General features: G+C 29.9%; 1 protein-coding gene across 1 annotated transcript in view; it reads right to left on the bottom strand.

Moving 5' to 3' along the window:
• Window positions 1-632: 632 nt before the first annotated feature.
• The window catches only part of LOC130944803 (calcium-binding protein KRP1-like), a 66,161-nt gene continuing 44,209 nt past the window's right edge, over window positions 633-22,584 (bottom strand). The window contains exon 2 of the mRNA XM_057873339.1: window positions 633-1,027. Coding sequence (XP_057729322.1) covers window positions 852-1,027 — 176 coding nt within the window. The 3' untranslated portion in view covers window positions 633-851. The remainder of the gene's footprint in view (window positions 1,028-22,584) is intronic.

The raw sequence follows: 22,584 nt of genomic DNA, 5'->3' as shown, positions 1-22,584 counted from the left end.
TTTTTTTTCCCAATCGAAAGTTATTTTATCTACCTTTTCCAAGACTACTGATTCGATAGGATTCATGACTCACTATTGATTGCTCATATAATAAGTTGTTTATGTATTGTATTCTGCCCTTTATAGGATAACGATCCTTATCAATTATTGTTACATAATAACTCGATCTACCCCTCTTATCAAATAATTTTGGGCCCACCCCAGACTACATAAAGCAATTAATCATCATCATTACGTTTTTTTTTTTCAAACATGATATCATTATATACATCATGAATAATGTTAGAAAAATTAATATGATTACAGTCTTTTTAGTAAACATGACAGTAAGTTGTCAAATAAGTAGTTCAGTATAAATCCTATTAAAAAAAATGTTGGGTTTGAACTTTAGATAATTTTTTTTAATTGAGTTTCAAATGTTTTTTTATATTAAAAATTAGCTGTAATAATATTTTTTAGAAATCATCAAAAGTGATATTTTTTACTATCACTTAGTCTCCAATTTAACTCTTTTAGTTTAATTTATTTAGTTTAATAATTTAACAATATACTTTATTCTATATTTTTACATATTAATAACTAATTAATAACGAAAAATAATAAATTCAGATAATATTCTAATTAACATCCTTTATTATTAAAAAAAAGAAAAAGATACAAATAAAGTTTTCTTTTCAATTATGGATCATTACAATGATTAATTAAGACTTACACCAATCTACATTCCACTCTCTCAATTCTCTTAATTAACTGGAAGGATATGACGAAAATGTTATGTTATTGAATAATTAAGAGAAAAAGAGAAAATTAAAGCTAGCTAACAGAAAGTTAATTAGTCTAGGGACTAACACTTACATTAAGATGGGATCAACATTTTGAGTACAAAATTTAGATGCATCTCCATCCATCAAGCATGGACTGAGCCTAAACATGAGAATGCAAAACTCCATTTGGTTTAGGGCACCATCTCCATCCAAATCACCTTCCATTAACATGCACAACAGCTCATCATCCTTCACCTCCAAACCTAGAATGGAACAATTCATCTTCAAGCTCTCGAACGTGATCAAGCCCTTGCTCGCGTCCATAAGCATACTGAACCCATTGCAGAGCTCGCCGATGAAGCCTTCTGCGCCAAGGCTTGAGATCATTGATGGAAAGTAGTCCTCAAAGTCCAAACCATGGTCTAATTCCATAGGAAAAATTAAACTATTTTAAGTAGGAGAGGTTGATGTGAGAATCGTGTGAAGATGATGATGATGTGGTAGCTTGTGATAGAAGGGTGATATTTTACATATATATATGGTTATAAATCAAAGTAGCGTAATAAATTGACAAAAAATGTGGGGCTTGGTAAATTGAATAGGAAATGAAACGGAGGTTTTGATTATCATCCACAAAACTCTCATCAACTTTTAAGTTAACTATTTTAAATTTTGATCTTATATATCTAGTACTATACTTTCTTTTTATTATTTATTAATATTTTTTTTGAAATAATTGTCAATTTAATATTTTTTAATTTCAAATTATATGTTATATATTATATAATATTGCTACCATAACTATCCGAAATTTGGAAGATAATAAAATATTGTTGAGATGACTCAGCATGATTGGTCTACTTAATGGTGTTATGTTAAGGAGTTCGTCATTTTGGCATCTGCTTTCATTTTCACAGTTAGGTTATTGGGGAGCCTCCTCCTTCGTGGAAGGTGCGGTGTTGTTCTACTATATCAATCACTTTATTGTACTAATAATTTAATTATATGCTACCTACAACTTATGCCTACTAGTATATATATTAATTAGTAGTAGAGTTGTGCGATGATTTATCTGTTTTAAACGTGAGATATCGAACCTCGCCAAAATAATAATAATAATAATAATAAACATTATTGTATGCATATTATTTACTCATACCTTATGGGTTATTAGGTGCTGGATAATAATATATAGTTATGTTAAAGTTTAGAGGAGAGAATTTCATTTTTAAAATTTTTTTATCCGTTATACGATAGAGATATAATTATTTATGTATTTTTTTTATAAGTTTAAATTTTTAAAAGAAGTGATATAATGATATGATATCAGAGATTCTATAATTACAATGTCTAGAATTTGATTTTTATTGAAAAAAATAACATAACACAAAAGAAAAAGAGAAAATTTATACAAAAATTTAAATAAAATAAAAAAATTCTTACTTAAAAAGACATGTTAGAGATATAATTATTTATGTATTTTTTTATAAACTTAAGTATTTTAGAAAAATAGTATTATAATAGTGTAAAATTTATTTCTCTTGATAAAAATTATTATTTGTGAATTATAAAATTCACAAGTACGTGGTGTTCACTTATATGCTTTGTCGATTATTAAATAGTATTTAAGTTTCACTTAAAATTATTTTGAATTATATTTAATGATAAACGAAAAGAGTAAGTTAACCCAATATTGCACACTTAAAAGAGGAAAAAGTCTACTTATATCTTATTTTGAACATCATATATACTTATATATTTAGTTAATTACCTAGACCTTTAATTTGTTATTTCTTCTCTTTATTTCATTTTGTAATCGTAAAATTAAAGTTGAAAATCATGCCTACGTTGTGTCGAATATAGGATAATTTCTGTGGTACATGTGACGCAACATGTTGTAGCATGTAAGTGATGTAACTATGTGTGTTTTGTTGGTAGCTATTGAATGAGAAGGATCCAATCTTTTTGTTTCTTTGATGTGACCGTGCATGTGCAGCGCGTGTTCACTGAACATACGCATATTGTATTCATTATTTCAAATTTTTTTTCACAATATGTATACTAGGGGCTCAAGATTTTATTATGAAATTAATGGTGGTGTTTTAGTTAAAAATGGGTGTAGTGAGTATAATTACAGTTTGGTAGATGTGTCAGATGCAAAGTATATCACGTAGGGAGTGTGTTACATGCAGTACGTAGAGGGTATAGAAGACACATGACGAAGTCTTGTTGGATTGCCGAATAGCACGTGGGGCATGCTGAGTCAGCACGCGGGGGATATGCTAACACGTGACGGAGTCTGGTTGGGTTAGCAAGCAGCACATGGAAAGGGGGACGTGCTGACACATGACGAAGCCTGATTGATTGAAGTTCCAGCACGTGGGGAGCGAGTCAGCACAGGTAGGGCATGTTGACACGTGGCTCACTCTAATTGGCTGATGAAGCAACACGTGGTGAGCGTGTTGAATGCTCCCCTCTATATAAGACAAAGTTTGGTACCATTTTCATTGCAAAGAAGAGTATGCTTTGAGTGTTCTTTGAGTGTGTTGGTAGTGTAATGGAGGGTATCGCAAACTTGGTAGTGTATCGCAACGGTAAGATAATACAAAATACTCATGAGGGAGTGAGGTTTATTTGGCATAATCCGTTTTTGTTTGTGGTTTTATACACCATGACGTTAATGGAGCTTCATAACGGTCTATGTCAAAGCATGGAGAATGATATATTAAGGAGAGTGAGTATAATTCTGTATCGGAATCCGGTTGTAGTTTATGGTGGTCTAATATAGTTTGATATCATGCCGATCATTGACGAAGTGAGTATGCAGAATATGTTCCGAATTCACCGGCAGATTCAGATGCGACAGTCACAGATTGAGCTGTATGTTGAGTTTGAAAACGTAGAGGCAGATGGGATTCAAAATGATTTAGATATAGAGGATGATAGAGTTACAGTGTACGAAAGAATGAATAGTTACAGCGAAGAAGACTTCGAAGCCACTTATGAAGCCGGCAATGAAGACAAGGATGGTGATGTGGGAGTTGAGGCAGTAGCGAAGAATGTAGTGGTTCATCCCTCGGGTAGTCAACCGATGAATGTTCCACCTTTTATGCGTACGTTGGATCTTAACGCCATGCATGCACCGGAATTTTCAGAATATGCAAACATAGGTACGTGATGACTGAATAATACGTTTTTGTTAATTTATATTATGGATTGATTAATGAATGATGATTTCTGTTTTCTGTAAGCGTTGTTGATCCTAAGGATGGAAAGTTCAGAATTGGAATGGAATACAGTTCTAGAAATTAAAGTTGGTCATTGCAGCAATTAGAAGTTACAGTATCTCTGGAGGAGTTAATTACAATGTGTATGAGTCTGAGTCACAGACGTTCTATGCAAAATGCAAGACGTATGGGCGTGGGTGCAACTGGCTTATCCGAGCCAGCTTGATACGAAAAAATGGTTGTTGGGAGATATGCAGATATAACGACGTACACAATGAGAACGATTTCACATGATCATTCCAAGTTGGACTCGGATACAGTTGCTGAGGCTATAAGGCCATTGGTCGAGACTGACCCGTCCATCAAGGTGAAATCTATAAAAGCGAATATTTAATCAAGGTTCAACTATACCATCAGTTACCAAAAGGCTTGGTTGACAAAGTAGAAGTCCATAGCAAAAGTTTTTGGTGGTTGAGAGGATTCTTACCAAACTTTGCCATGGTAGCCCTCGGTCATGGTTCAGAAGATGAGGAGGCGCACGGTGTAAAAATACTTCATCGCGTATTTTGGAGTTTCAATCCATGCATTAGGGCGTGTTGAGTCTGACATCTCGATAAAATACGTCCTTCACCAATATTCAGCAAATACACCCAAAAGAGTTCCATATGAAAAATAATTTCTATATACTAAAAGTGTATGCGTTTGAAACACCTTAAAAATAAAATTTTTACAAAAAAAAAAACAAAAAGATTTTTGTGTGTAGAATATAATAAAAATCTAATTTTTAATTCTCAACAAAATTTTAATTCTCACATTAATATTCACACTAAATCAGATAAAAAAAATCTGATTTGCAATTTCATTTTTACTAAGATTAAAATGTCAAAATTATTATTGATAAATAAATAAATAAACAAATAAAAAATCACAAAGATAAAATAATAAAAAATACAAATTTTATTTTATTTATACAATTAATTATTCTAAATCATGAATTTGAATTTGAAATAGAATTAAAATTCACTTCTTAACAGAAATAGAATTTTTTTTCACTTTAATGCTTCCCAAACACATTCTAAATATTTATATTAAAGATAGATTTAATCTTGAAGAAAAAAATATGAATAAAGTTCTTCATGATAGCAAATACATGTAAATAAATTAGTTTAAATTAAGATCTCTTATCCTAATTATAAAGGTTAGTTTAGAGGTAATGTATCAACGTCTGCTATTTGAAAAGATTTTATTGGTATTAGCGGGAGATCAAAAAAATTTTGATAGTAGAGACAAAGTACATATAATATGACAATAAATTTTATATAAAAAATACATAAAAAATTAATTATCAAATCATTTATTATATATTTGTCTATAAATACATATGTTATTTAACTATTTTTAAATTATATTTATATTTTATTATATATTTTTATAAATAATTATTTTTTATGTACACATAACATAACTACTACTATTATTATTATTATTATTATTATTACCGTCTCATCTTCAATATCACATATAGCATATTTTCCTTCTCCTGCTTGTATAATATTTCTTCTCAATAGAATATCTTTTGTATTTAGTCCCTCTGTTAAGGCGAATCATGCATATAAGAATCTCATACTCCTCATATTTAATTTGCTTCCCTCCAAACATGGAGCATGTTATTCAAGAAGGAAAATTGGCTTATAGTATGAAGGTGGAGTAATTATTTTTCGAATAATTCAAATTTAACAATACCAATTTGCATTGTTTTATACTAATTTAAAATAAATAAAATAATTTAATAAAAGTTAGCCGACCATGATGGTGGAAAAAAAAAAAAACTAAGATTACTCGTAAATAATTATACTAGGGATCAATCATTAGTAACAACCTGTTATCATCATGGTGAGAATTTAGTTCCATCATGCAGTAAGCTAAGATACAGCAAAGAATATTGTATTGCATAACTATTTTTTCTTTTTTGTTTTTTCCGATATTTCTTAACCTTATAAGTCATTGTGAATCGATTCTATTTAAAAGTTTGTCACTAACCAATAAACTATTGTATTCATAAAACGGAATTCAAATTTCACACTTACTTAAACGAATTAATAAGTTAATAGCCATTAGATTAACCCAACTTGATTTTATAATAGACTACTATATACACAACCTAGGGTATCATCACGGAATTTACACGGAAATATGTTATCTTCTGCCATGTTTGTACTTTGGTCTGAACTTTCTCTTCACCTTGTATCTATGCGGTGGGTGGAGCAATTATGTTTATTTTCTACTGAAAGTAAAATAAAATAAAATTAGAAAAGAGGGAGAGATGTGACTTCCGTCAAAATTAAACTGCCATCATCTTAACTTTAATATGAAGATAATATTATTGGAAGACTTTCACATATGTCATTGTACTTTACTGGCATACTAGTATTCTTTAATTTTTTACCGTGGATATAATGAATAAAATAAGTTGGTGGTGAAGATTATAAAGACATTTTTTGATGTGTATATGCGTAAATGTTGAACACCGTGAGATGAGTACCATTTCGTTAACCGAAGAGTAGATTTTTTTGAAATGTGGCTTGATATCCTTGTTGTACATTCAAAGCAGCTCATATTGTGGTGCTGTGGAAAGCTTAGTGTTAGACTTGGACCGGCTAAATATAGTGTTAGAAGCAGATGTCAATTGGGGTTGAGTTATTGGTTAATGAATTCTTTTATTTAAATAAAATAAAATAAAAATAAAAATAAATATAAATATATAATTATACAATTTTTATAAATTAAATTTAATACATCTGTGTCTAATTTCTTTTATATAAATTGTAGTATTGAATTTTAGTATTCATTATTAAGAGAATATTTAAATAACAATAGTATAAACAATAATTTTAAATTATTAATATTATTCATTGTTAAGAAAATATTTACTAAAGACATAAAAATAAAATAAAATAATACAGATCATGCATATTAAGATAAAATGAGTATTTTGAAGTGAAAAAAATACTCTATTCAAATAAAAGGATGTTTGTATACATAAATTTATTTTTGTATCCATGTGCTTTATATTTAGCTTAAATTCATGTAAGTTATAAACTTGTATACTGATATTAATTTTGATATATAAAAAAAGTATGTCAAATTATTTTCAACTATATTACATAAATACAAAAATAAAAAATCAGCCACTAGTTATATAAGAATACATATTTAGTATTTATGAAAAAATTTAATTACCAGATTATAACAAATTTGATTTTTTTTATACTAAATTTGATTATTCAGGGAATAATAATTTCATTAAAAAATTGAGTAAAATAACATATATATTTATATATAAATATATATTACAGTTGATTATTTATCTTTATAAAATATTTTTGCGTGTAATATATACAAATATATAATAATTATATTTTTGTCACATATTTTATTTTATTTGAATGCAAAATAAATATAATTAACAATAACACCTTTTTAATTTGGTCAAGTCCTCTTACTATATTTATTCCCAATGACTTCAGCCACATCAAATTGCAAAAGGATGAGAAACGAAAAAAAAAAAGAAGAAAGAAGAGGAACAGGAAGAGGAACATAGGATACAAAGATACGCATGATGTAAGTGAATTTTGTTGAATTAGATTAACTTGTATGCATAGTTGTAAAAATCAAACCAGACCGGTCGGTTCGACCAGAAAATCAATGAACCGGACCCTATACCGATCCGGTCCAGTATTTTGAATCGTACAAAGAATCGAACCGGTGTGAACTGGTCAAATTTGGAATGAACCGATACGAACCGATATAACTCGGTGAGACGGTCCGACCGAACCGCTTGGGAGTGAAAATATTTCCAAAATGCTTGAGGTAGGGTTCTAATAGGGGTGGCAAGCGGAGAAGCCCGCCCCGCCTAACTGCGGGGTGGCGGGCTAAGCCCGCCAAAACTCTTTTTTTTTTACTATTAACTACTAAATAATATATATAATTTCACAATCATATTAATAAATTTATAATTTCTAAAGGCATAAAAAATTCAATAAACATTAAATTCTTTGTAATTATAAATATCTAATAAACATAATTATAAACCAAGTTTTCGTCCAAAACATAAGTATAAATATTCTCTCCAAAGCAAAAGAAACATAATTTAAAACATAATTATAAATATTGTCTTTAAAGTAACATAAATATAATCCAAACCACTCAATTTTTATCTTCATACTCTAGTAAGTTAAGTTGGGGGAAGTTAGATCTTGGCAAAAAATTGTAAAAATACCCCCTCACTAAAAGAACACTAAGCCCGGCGGAAAAGTCCGTCCCGCCCCGCCAAAGCCCGCGGTTTAAGCGGTGCGGGTTAGGCGAGCTTTTGCTATTTGGCGGTCCCAATTTTCCAGCCCGGCCCGCCTTTTTTGGCGGATTACGCGGGCTGGCCCGACAAATTTAGGCCCATTTGCCATCCCTAGTTCGAACCCCTGCCCTCAAGAAAACAAAAATGCTCCACAACCACCAAACAACTATGTTTCCTATTAAAATATATGCAAATATACATATAGATATCTTTCATCAAATAGTTTACTTTTATTTAATTTATTTTAATTTTAATTATAAATTCACTCATTCTTAAATTAATTATATTTTTATTTAACAATAATTATAAACTCACTTATTTTTTTATAATTATATAATATCTATTAATATTATTTTTTAATAAATACTTGTAGTATATAATAGTATAAAAGATATAAACTAATTAATAAATTATTAAAATTTAAAAATACTAGTTATTTTAATATAAAAATAAAATAAAAATATTTATGATAGAGTAAAAATAATAAAATATTTATTGTTCATGTTCTATATTGTTTTAAAATAACTTGATATTTTTAAAATGTTAGTAAAAATATGTATTTTAAATTTTAATTTTAAACTTTTGACTATTTTTTATTTTTTTATTTAAATAGGACCGGATCAACCGTTTCAACCAGTAACCCAATGACCCAGTGACCTGACCGATTCGATCACCGGTTCAGTTCTGACAACTATGCTTGTATGACTTATATACCAAAAAGACTTATTATATGTGTAGCAGTACTCATTTTAATATTTAATAATATTCATCAATCATTACTATCAATCTTAAAAAATACACGTATATATAATCGATTACAGTTATACCATATTTTATCCTAAGTCATCTTTAATTTTATATTGTCCGTTCCCTTGACAAGAGCATATAGTGATAAAAAATATTCAAAGTTTGTCTATTATCCACTTTGATCTTTTGCAAAATTTGGTAAAAGTCTAATATTGTGTTTGTTAAGAGAGACATGATACTGGGATAGAGATACTAAAATAGTTAGTCGAAAATAATTATTTCGAAAAAAAGGTGTATTCGAAAGTCAGTAAACACGTGTCTTCAAAGAAAGGTTTGCATCGAAAAAGTTTATGACTAGGAATGCGGGACAAGAGTAAGAACTATCACGTTTGTTCAGCAAGCTGCTCGAAATGTTATATCAAAGTGTCCAAGTTTCGAAAGCTATTCTTGGTGGTTACTTTATTTGTCAAGCAAAAGAAGCAAGAACGTTACTGATGAATTAATGAACATGGGTGTTACATTTCAACCCAATTGGTGAAAGATTCTTATAAATAGAAGAAGAATAGAAGGAATAAATGTTGAAATTTTGCTTCAGAAAATACTCAAGCACACTCATATCCCAACGACTTACTGAGTTTACGTTCAAGTTACTTTTCTGTAGGATTCTTTCCACTGTTTTAACTTTTTCATTTACACTTTCTGCAAATTTTATTTTTCTTGCAAGTTTATCATCCAAGCTATATTTATTTTCTCTGTTCAAAATTTACATTCCAGTATTCTTATTTTCCATTTCAAAAGTCCTTTAATCTAATCGAAGACATTTTACTGTTTTATTTAAATTCAATGCAATTCATTTCAAATTCAGTCAATTTATTTTAAAAGTTTTTTATTTATTTTTTCATATTTAATTTCCTTAAGTTTCTATTCAATCGAAAGGTTTTTGATGCACTTTAACAAAACTGGTACTTACAAAGATGAGTAGATTTTGCTCACAGATAATAAATATCGAATCACCTTCGATTTGCTAAAAATCGATAAAATATATATAAAATCGTGTTTGACAGGAGACATGGATAAAAATAATGTATTTAGAGACACTGAATTAGTATATTTTGTGTTCATCTTCTTCTTTGTTTTCTTTTTCGATATGCACTTTGAATTGAAACAATGAATGAATCAACTTCAAATCAGTTGAATGAGTGCGATTTGGATGATTCTTATGAAACGCATCAATTTAATGAGATTTGGATTATTGAATTCTGAATCGAATTTATTAGAATGAAATTGCTAATTTTATTTGAAGTGAATTGAATGGACTGAGATGATCTACATCTAAATTGAATTCAATTGAATTGATAATATGTAACTGTGAGAAATTGTGAGTGTCAGTAACTGTGAGTAACTCTGAGTAAATATGAGTAATTTTTCGCTTCGGTAAGTATTAAAGAGGTGGTTCATCACGTTCATATTTTTGGTTCGGTCCGCAGAAAGGAGTCTAACAAAAATTAGACCAATATGTTCTGTTTTTTTCCCTAAGCACTATATAATTGTTTCACCGTAATTAAGATTTTGGTTCACCATAATTAAGATTTTGGTTCACCATGCAGACCAGCTGTGTTGTGGATGAAAAATTTGTCCCAAAGGTGGGAATGATTTTCAAGACACTAGAAGAAGTTGGAAAGTTCTACAAACATTATTCTAAACTTGCCAGTTTTTCTACCAAAATCAGGAACACGACTCAAGATGGAGACAAGATTAAGAATCAACTAATTATATGCTCTAGAGAGGGGAGGTGGAAATCAAAGATATTTCCAACTTTGAAGACAAACCCTTCAGCTGGGTTAAATTGTCCGGCCAGAATATACGTGTACATAATGAAGGATGCTGGTCTTTGGACAATTTCCAAAGTTGTTTTGAATCACTCACATCCTTGTTGTTCAGACTAGGCAACAATCACAAGCATGTATATCTTAATCAAAACTCATTCAATACATCAACAACCACAAGCATGTATATCTTAATCAAGTCAATTAATATGCCACAACCCACCGAATCGAAAATCCTTCATGCATAGAACCAAAATCACAAAGGCCACCGAACTGAAAAATGCATATAACTATTCACACAAATAAGAACAACCACATATATCTTAATCAAATATAATGATACAATTTTACAGTAGTATGGCTTATTAAAGTGAAAGAGTTGTCCCTAATGTCAATTGTTCTAAACAAAACTCATTCAATACATCAACAACTACAAGCATGTATATTTTAAGAGCACCGCTAGGGAGACAATGAAATATATATACAATGTATACAATGGGCCATTTATTAGGTCCAATTAATATTAATAGAAAGAATTAACCCATTAATAACCCTAATCCTATTTTGACTGTTTACTTTAACATACCACCCAATTTCTTGTAATTACACTTTTTTCCCATATCACTTAAGCATTTTGTCTTGTCCTTTTTTCCCACCCCCACACCCCAACCCTTCCTATCTTTGAACACTACAGTAACGGTGGATAACCCAAACCCTCTCAATCCTAGCTTACACCCAATTCCTTTTTGCAATCGAGGAAAGTCGCCCAACAACCCATTAATCCTCATCGTTGGTATCAATAACGGCGTCCTCTTGGTTCTGATCATCCCGCCTTCCCTTCAACGGAGCAGCTGGGCACGACGCCGACCATTGGGAATGCCCTCAAGCGGCCGTCAGCCATGAACCGTGCAGCAGCCGAGTTCTCCTCGCGTGGGCGCTTTCATCTCCTACCATCAGAGCAGCCGACCAGGGAAGAAACCCCCACTTGCTCGCCAACGTATAGTTCATTGGAAACTCAAAAAACATAACCTCTATTAGAATCATAATCATCCAATGTAAGTGGGTTTTATTGTTCATTTTTGGATTGATAATCGCTTTTGCATGTTTGAATGTATATATATGTTGTTGATTAAATCACTAATGACCCATGGTGAGAAAGCAATGCTCTTAAATTTTTCTGGATTGATTGCTGTTTAAATTGAGTGTAAAATCTCTGTTTACATATTGTGCACACCATATGCTCGATGAAATGTCTAAGTGAAACTTTTTATTTAATTCCTATATTTGGCCATCATTTGTCTTAAATTTTGTTATCTTTAGGCATTCCGTCGTAGCCGGCTTGCGTCTTCCTTGCGGCGTCGGCATTCGCAAGTTAGAGGGATTACAAGTGGAGTCAGGCTTGAGACGTCCATCACGCCTCAGAAGAATATAAATGGAGTTGAATTTCATTCAACTGCTATGTGGTGTTTCATTGGCCATCAGTAACGGAAATTCATCAAATTCACATAACAATGATCCCAGCCATTGGGTAGAAGAGGGTGAGAAATCCAACAAGGTAAGCAATTTACGTGGTGGCATGCATAGCGGATGGTTATTTGATTTATGATTTTTATTCATTCCACTTAGTGAAAGTAGGGGCTCTTTTTTATGTTAAATGCTTCAGTAGATGCAACAGAAGCACTTCACATGCAACCACTTCTATGGTTTTATTAAATTCTTTTTATGATTATACTTACAAAGAATTCGCATATGATAATTCAATGTCATGTATATTTAATATGTGCAGAATTTACGTGTGATAATGATTTCAAAGCTCCACTGGAATCGTATTAGTGAAGTATATAATATAAAATTTAGCTAATAGAGATGTGGTTATTTAGACTCTTTATAAAAATATTTGTTAAATATTCAGGAGATATGAATTCATGGTTGACTAAATATTTATCCTGCATATTTAGATTAACTATATTTATATGATGAATAAACTAGATAGAGAATAAATTAAATATCGCTTCGGTATATGATTAAATTGATCCGACCTTGCACGATTATTTAGTACATTACTATGCAAGTAGTTAATTGTTGTAATCTTTTTGTGTTGTTTAGCAGGTGGTTCCTCTAGAGGCCTCTCAAAAAATGGAATTTGGTGCTCCGATTTGCCGGCATGAGCGCCAACAAGCTGGTAGTTGCATGTCTTTGTTAAGCTCATTCAGCAGCAGTTAGAATCTGTTGGAAATGGTTTCGAGTACCTTTAATATTTTTCTCCATGGATATAGGATTTCAATAGTTATTCATTTGTCAGCAATTGTAGATGAAGATGATATTTTTCAAAGACGCAAATGCCAAGTGTGATGCTTTTGTTGTTAGCAACGGGTGGCTTTATTCTCTAAAGATATAGGTATCCGGTGTGTTCGTAATTGTTGCAAGAAACTAGACTTGATTAATTTCAATGAACCAATTTAATCTAGATAAGTTCCGATGCTTTGTTGTATAAGGAGTTTGATTAATTTCATTCGGTGTGCAGCTAGTCGCTTTAGATAGTAGTTACATGTTTATCTTTACTTAGATGTGTTGGATGTTCATTTATGTATGAAATTGGATGTTTACTGTAACTGTATACATGGATAGTTATTTTTGGGTATTCAACCCTTGTAAACTGTAGCAGGTACTCAAAACAAACTATAGTATATTGGTTCAAGAACAGTGATAATGAAGTCAACACTTATCAGATTCAAGTAATGTCAACTTAAAATACAAAAGAGATATCCCTGTACTAAGAAATAGTATACTGGATGTTCGGTTCACCATGTATCTAGATGGTTACTTTCATCAGAAAAATAGATGGTCATTTTCGATAGATTCACATAAGAGAATATATGCTTATACATGATAGCATAATTAGCTCCAATTACTGAGTAGCTCTTACATCTGTTCAAGGGTCTCATATAAAAATATATTAATGTAATAAATAATGAGAATAGTAATTTCACTTGGATTATCAAAATTAATAGATTAGTCATTAACAATTAAGTAGAACAAGGAGATATATATATAATAATGTTAAATAGATGCATACATTTATTTTCAAAAGAAACACTAGTTGAATTAAGCAACATACACAGCAAGTCAAATTGAAGTACTTTGTCTTGTTTATTGCTTGTTTCATTTTATAGAACAAAAATTCATTCCACGTGTCAATAACACCAGGCAAGCACCAATGTACACAATCTACAACCTTAACATTCTTATTATAAATAAGACCATATTTATCAGGATGTGCATCAGGCCTCAATGACGTTGCTTCACTTATATCTATCAAACCAAAGTGCAACCCTTTTTTTCTAGCTTCCTTTTCTGCTTCTCTAAATTCATCCGCTTGAGCATGATGCATTGCTTCCAAGAGCTCTCCATTGTTATAGCCTTGTCTTTCTTCTTTTGTAAATGGTCTTGTCCTGTTGCAACTCCCATTTTCATTATACTCTCCATGCTCAAAGTGTTTTGCAGATTATGTCACTAAAAAAGTCAATCCTTTGAACCTTTTAAGGTTTATGATAGTTCTAAAAGATGTCTGAAAGGCCTTTTTTAATGCATATGCCATCTATCATTTATACTCATGCATGTATTCCGATTCTAATCATGAATAACTCTTATTATTCTATTCAATTAACATTTTCAAGAAAACTCTTAACAATACCAATGCAGTTAGTTTTATTTTATTATATTTAATAATATAATACACTAATAGTATTATACTGTAAGCATCAAGAATATTATGGGTGATTATTTCTAAACTAACCACTTGTGCAGTGTACCAAATAAATTGCCTATACATGCTGGTTTAATTTTGCATATTACTAATCCATGACTAATTAACGCAATGATATCCTCCATACAAAGATGAACATCTAAATCATATATAAATAAGCATCCATGGTGATCAATTCAAGAAACCATTCTCACCTTATTAGACTGCTGACCATGGGCGACAAAATGGTCTGGAGCTTCTTCAAGTGATTACGATGGATTGTGGTCAGTAATGGATGATGGAACATGACACGGAGACTGCACGACCTTACACGCCATCAACTAACTAGCACGCGGTGATGGACGTATCAAAGGAGAGACACTATTTACTCCTTTATCTTGTATGGTGAATAAACCGAATAGACCAGGGAAGGAGCCACACGTTCGGAAGGACGTGATATGGTGCCTCCAGAAGGAGTCACACGCTTGGAATGCGCTTCTTGGCGTTCACCGGTGCGGACCTCGACTTCTCCGGAAGAGACTTCAGGTGATCACACATGAGCCAGTGAGAATATGAGATAGTAGCTGAGATGGGTTGCGTTCTTGCTTCTATCGACGCCGCTCAACTAGAAATGATCATTGTTCATGTTTTCCTCAAACTGAATCCTAATTTTTTTAACCATTCAAATTAGCAAATCTTCATAATTAATGATTGTAACCATAATTCAATTTTAATTTAAATTAAACTCTCGTTACCCATAATTAAATTTTAATTTCAATATCACCCCCCCATTGTATGTATTGTATAATAAGAGTATTGGTTCCTCATACTTTTCCATATTGTAATCAAGTTAATTAATGTCTCACAACCCACCGAACAAAAAATCCTTCATGCACAGAACCAAAATCATAAAGGTCATCAAACCGAAAAATGTTTATGTGGTTAATAAATCATTATCAATTTTCAATCAAAAAGAATAGTGTTCTTCAATGCAAAAGAAGTACTGAAGATAGTAACAAAACTCTAGTTAAACTATCCACACCAATAAGAACAAGCACCTATATCTTAAAGCCCTAGTTATACTGTAAAAATCATTCACAATAGTTCAATCTACTAAACGAAGCAAATCAAACCAGTAAAACTAAAATAAAACTAGGTGAAACGCGACATTACAAGATTTTAAATGAACAGTAGTTTTCTCATACCTTTTGTAGTCTTTGTTGCTGTTTTTGTTTGTTTCTGGTTGTTGCTTGTGAAATCTTCTTCCGATTCTTTTGCAGTAATGGTTTCCGCAAAGAATATGATTGAAATTTGAGCGATGTTCAGAGAGATTCAAAGAGAATGAGTGTTTTGGTGTATTGGTTTCGTGTTGAAGATGTAACATTCTTTCATAAAGAAGCGCGAATGGAAAACGAGAGGTTTTTTTGTGTCTGACGCGTGTTTCTCACTCTACATTTAATGCGCCTGAATCTATTTGGAATTGGGCCAACTTGTTTATATGGTTATATGGATGTGTAGCAGCCCTATTTTGTAATAATCAAATTTTAATCAAGTCGTGTTAGTTATATGCACATATACGTAAGTGTCTTTTTTTTCATCCTCTTTCTCCAGTCTTTCTCTCTTTCTCTGTTTTTACCTCTTTTTAAAATTTGTACAATTTAAAATAATTTTTATAATTTTTAAATAAATTTATGTATTTTATTGTGTTATTTTTTATTATATCTTTATATAATTTAACTTAAAAACTAATTTGTTTGAATGAAATTTACTATTTTTAAGTGAAATATACGAAGACACATAAATTATTTTATATCAATAATAAAATATATAAAAGAGAAGAAGAAAAAAAATATAAAAAAGTATTTGCACTATTTAAAATAATTTTTTGTGTTATGAAACTAAATTTTTGTATTTTTTTTATTGTTATTCAACAAAAAGTTACACAATTTAAAATAAATTTATTTTATATAACTAAAATTCTTGGGTTTTTTAATTAAAAAAAAATTTTGTACTTTTCTATTTTATTTTCTTTTCTTGTTTTATATTTTTTTGGCACTTTTTATATGGTAATATTTAATAGGTTCATTTTTTACATATTCTAAAATGTCACTTACATATTTTTTTATAATTAAATTAATAATACACTCCGAATAGTTTTAGTTTTTTTTCTTACTTAATATTATTTATATTTTTTAATAAAAATATAAGATTTTAAAATTAAATTGAGTTTGTTTTCCTATACATATTATAACTTTTTAAAAATATATTCGTATTTAAAATCTTTTCTATTTCATAAATATGATTTGGAATAAATTAACTTAGCATAATTTTACTATGTATACATAATTACTTGAGAATTTTATTAAAAATAATAGTATATATAATTTTAATATTTAATAATATTTATGAATTACTATCAATGTTAGAAAATAGACATATATAACGAATTAAAGTTATGGCAAGTGGAACTTCATAGCATGATTGGATTAGCACTAGACTTAGTCTCGTTGCACTAGACTTGGCTTCAAGCCTTCAGCTTTGTGCTCATTGTTCAGCAGTGACTGCAACATGATTATCAAATTGGTCTTTTAAACAAAATTTGAGAGATGTTTATGGTAATTCATCGCACACAACATGACAAAATTTTTAATTTTTACTGGACCGTACTTGATATACCAAGGTTACAATAAAATGAATGGCACACTTGAAAGTTTTCCTATCATATAACCCACACTTTTCAGTTTTTGACGTGGGGCTGGCATTACTTTTCGATTGATTTATTTATTTATTAGCACGTGTAAATTTGAATCAAAATAATAAGGAAAAGCTCAACGAAAGTTAAGCCAAAGAAAAAGAGGAGGGAAAGGTTTATTTTTCAAAGTTCTGATTTCAAAATTCAAAAACACTCATACAATGCACATATCTTTTTCGGTGATTGATTCTTTGTTCGAAAAACAGAGTTTTTTTATAATTTAAAATTTTTAATCGGTCTCCAATAATTTAGATAATAATAAGTATAGGGAGCCAATAGAATATTTGTATAATGTGTATAATGGAGGTTTAGGAATATAACGATTAGTGTTATCTTTTTCTATCAGTGTAAGCTTTTAGGATGAGTGGTATCATGACATGATATTAGAGCTCTAGATCCAAAAGGTCAAGAGCTCTAAATCCAAAAGGTCAAGAGTTCAATCCTTGGTAAATCCCAAAATCAGCTTAAGTTTTTGGGATGAATGATTTTATGACATGAGATGTTTATTATGGGTGATATTTATGTTGTAACTCATATAGTCCATTATACACATTATACAAATATTCTATATAGTAAAACTAAATTGTAGATGCCTTATGGACTATTTAGTTTAATAATAAAAGGCATTTAGATTAATTATTCAAAAGATTAAAGACCGATTAAGAATTTTTGAAGATGAATACCTACATACAGTTATTTTTATTTAAAGTTGATAATTGAGAATCATTAGATAATAATTTAGTTAAATATGTCAAATCATTTATCTGTTCTAACAGCAAATTTACATAAAGACAACTATACGTAAATTCTGTCATTTTTGAATTATAAAAGAATATTTTATCTTTTGAATAAGAATAATTCTCCACATACAATTGTTTTTTTATACAAGTCTTTACAAGTCATTTATATTAACACGTTTCGAACCGTTACGGCATGTTTTTCATTGCACCTTCTTATTCTTCTTGCTGCACGTTCTTCTTCCTCTTCCTCTTCTTCTTCTTCTTTTCTTTCGTTTCTTGCCTTCTTTTTCTCGTTCTTCATTTACGTGCTTTTCTCTCTGTTTTCTTTCTTCATTATTCTCGATTTCCATTATTTTTTGACATCAAGCTCTGAAATCGTTTTTGAAAAAGAAGAAGCAGCAGAAGATAGGAGGAGAAAGAGAAAGAGTTCTGAATTTATGCATAAGGTGTACTTCAACGAATTTTGGGTGTATTTCTTAAATTCTTTGGGTGTATTTCTTAAATCTTTTGGATGTATTTCTGTAATCCTTTGGGTGTATTTCTATAATCGTTTGGGTGAATTCCTGTAACCGTTTGGGTGTATTTCTACAATCCATTGGGTGTATTTCTGTAATCGTTTGGGTGTATTTCTATAATCGTTTGGGTGTCTTTCTGAAGTTCCATTATCTTCAAAACGATTTCAAAGCTTGATTTCAGAAACCATGAAATTCGAAAAAAAAAACGAAGCAAGAATACCAGTGATAAACGCAGATAAAACAACGAATGAAAAGGCGAAGAGAGAACGCACGAAGGAGATCGAACAAATTTGGTAAGAAACTCGTTTTCATGGAGGAAGAAGAAGAAGAGTCGTTCATAATGCATGGTGAGTAGTGCGCTTTGGAAACAGGAAGTGGTTGAATAACGTACGTATATTTACTCTTAAATGTGGGAATAATACGCGTGTATTTTATTGGGCTTGTGGCAACTTGTAAGACTTGTAAACTTGTATGTGTAGAGACCTCTTTGAATAAATAATCAAAACCCAAAAAAATATTTACTCTACAAATAATAAACTGACTGTTGCTAATTAATTACTAACAGATAATACTGCTCTAAAATTTGTATCCAAAGAAAAAAAAACAAAAAAAAAGACAGTATTTGTTTGTTGGGAATAAAAAAGTCACTAAAACGAAATACTGGTTGCCGCTGATAAACAGTTATAGATGAGGGCCGGGGAGAGGGAATAAGATGATGTTGAAAGTGTCGTCCCCCGACACTAACGTTTTGTTATTTTATGCCTTCATATAAAATAAATCACAGCAATTGTTATCTTTTTTCTTCTATATATGCAACTAAATGGCAGTGACTACTTCCTGTTTATTTTATAAACCATACATCGAAGTGATTTAATGACAAATGTTAACTTTAATGATGTGCTTAAATTGCACGGCGGTGTTGAGATTTTGATTTTTTTTTTTTTTTTGTAAATTTCACTTTGGTGCGATTTAGGTATATTATTGAAAGAATAAATTTTGAACTCCTAATGTGAATAATGTGGAATTAGGAGCAATGCATACTTGGAGTAGAAGAAAAAACTTTTTTTTAACCAAATCCAACCGAACCAAGCTACATATTTACATGAGCTCACGTTTTCTTTTTTTTTTTTCGTTTAATTTTTTTGTTTCTCTTCGTTTTTTATTATCATTATTTTTTTTCTCATCCTCCATCTTCTTTTCTTGTTTGATTTCTTTTTTTTTCTTCATTTCATTATATATGTTCAGCAAAATTAATAAACATATAAATTTTAATATACAGAAAAAATATTTTGATGCATAGCATAAAAAATTTGTGGTGATCACTACAGAAATTAAAAAAAAATACAAATCCAAAATATTAACTTATCCAACTAATAAAATATAGTAAATTATTGAACAAAAACTTTTGGTGCACAATACAAAAAGTTTTATAATGACTAGTAGAAATTTTTATATATCAATTTAAGAGTTTTTATGATTTAAAAATTTAGCTAGACTTTGATTCTTGTTAACTCAAAAAAAAAAAAAAACATAACAAATAAAAAAAAAAGAAAAAAACTTATGCAAAATTCTATACAAACTCAAAACAGACTCTTACATTATAGGGTTTTAAAAATATAATTGCTCATAAATTTGTTTTCTATCAATTTAAACTTTTAAAAAAATAGTATTATGACATTGATATTTTTGATAAAAAAAAAAAAATACTCAAAATCCTTCAAACCACATCTCCCTTGTCAACTGTAAATTAGAAACTATTTGTTAACTCATTATTTTTAGATATTACGATAACAAACGCGATTTGCTGATTAAGAAATTATTTGGGTAATTATTTATAATCGTTATGTTGAAGTTTGGACTGAAAGCTGAAGTATATCTAATTTGTTTTAATGAGAGTAGTTTTGTATTTGAACAATTAAATATAGAATTAAATGAATAATAATAAATTATTAATACTACATGATTGATAAAATTTACTATTTTTAATAAATATTTTATCAACAAAAATATTTTTATACTAAATTATAAACTTTAAATTCTTAAATTCTTAATAGTATAAAAACAAAATATTAGTTCAAAGTGTTCGCTATCGTTTATCCTAATATATCATAATGGTCCATTGGTCCATCCTAGCAGATATAGATTTTTGCAGCCTCATTGAGAAACAACGAATTCTGTTTGGACCACTAGAAACGTTAAACTGATCAGTGCCAAGGATATGAGAAGCATTCTAGCTAGAAAGAACAGCTGTCCTAGGAATAATAACAAGAATTTCGTGATACATGATCATGTGGTAGCAAGCACTATCCTAGATTATTCCTAGCTCATCATTTTGGCAGCACATCTTAGTCCACAAATAGCGGAACTTGCAAAACGAGTTGAAAATTCTACCATTCCCTTCAACCTCTTGAAATTTAAGAGAAATGCCATGTATTGAGAAATCTATATCTTCAATTCCAATTCATAAAAGGGAGCTAGAAAATATGAATACGAATATTAGCATGTCATTTTTCTCTCTCTTCTCCTTTCTAATTGGTCACTAAAATCACATCTTCGTTCAGTAATAATGGTTTGTAATTTCTGAAAATTAAATTAGTGAAAAAAAAACCTACCATAATTTGTGGTAAATATTGGATTGATGTAGATTTAACTAGACTTAAAAATAACAAATATATTATGTGTACACAAAAATTTAATTGTTGTATTTTTATATAAATATATATATTATTTAATTTATTTTTAATATATATTTTATATTTCAATTGAGTTTTAATATACACAAAACACAATTGTAAAAAAAATTAACTAATAGGATAAAAATTATCTTTTTCTTTTTTCTCTCTGCTCATAAAATATTATTATTTTGCATTCCATTTTACATCATGTTTTATGATATGTATATATATATATATAATAAAAGTTGTTCCGAGAATTACCTAAAATCGGATTGATTGGGCTTGAATGTGTGGCCCAACCGTTGGAAAGAGGGAGCCTTAGACTGGTTTGCGTCCCTAAGCCGCCTTCCAAGTTGTTTGTATGCTTGAATAGGAGAGGGGTGGTACCTGCAAAGACACTTCAATGCCTAAATTAGCAAAGGGGTAAGCAGGTTTAGAGTATTGGAACTTAGGTTTATCTAACTATCTAAGTGTGTCAGGGTATCTAGAGGAGACGAGCCAATAACCACCACTGAAATAGTTCCACTTCTATTGGTGGATAACCGTCCCTTTATTTTAGGGTTGTTGAGATCTTCCTCCTGAAAGTGAGAGCAAAATTTACGGAGACAGTTATTCACTTGGATAAGTGTTAAGTACCTACTTACGTTAACTCCGACCTCTTTAAGAAAGTCGGATAAACAGTAAAGATCAATTTTTTGGATTGGACTTTTTAGCTAGATGTGGACCTAGCTTATGTATTGGGAGAGAATATGAACAAAAATAATACTAAAAAATTACTTTTTTAGCTAATATTAATCAAATATTTTAAAATTATTTTATTTATTTTAAATTTTAAATTCTAAATCATAAATTCTTAATTCGATTCTGAATTATAAATTTTAAACTCTAAAATTGACTAGTGTTAGTCAATTAAAAGTTGATTTTATAAACATTTTCATATATAATTAACTCATTAAATATGCAGAAAAGTAAAAACAAATTATTTTATTTAATTAACCCCTTTCTCAAATAAATTAGAATTATTATTGTTGTTCTCTAATTAACGTTAATGGCATGCCCTAATAATCCTTTTTGTTGCCATCGCATAAAATAAATTCACTTCAAGAAAACTCACATGATACATCGATTTTCAAAGTATGTGATAAAGATTTCTACTAAATAACATTTTTAAGAAGAGTAATGTTAAGGAATTAATACTATAATAACCAATTTCATCCAAATATAATAGGTTTGCAAACAAGT

The sequence above is a fragment of the Arachis stenosperma genome, chromosome 8 (genome assembly GCF_014773155.1).
Source record: "Arachis stenosperma cultivar V10309 chromosome 8, arast.V10309.gnm1.PFL2, whole genome shotgun sequence".
NCBI lineage: Eukaryota > Viridiplantae > Streptophyta > Magnoliopsida > Fabales > Fabaceae > Arachis > Arachis stenosperma.
The sequence above is the reverse complement of the archived record's forward strand: the minus strand, read 5'-3'. Positions and strand labels throughout refer to the sequence as shown.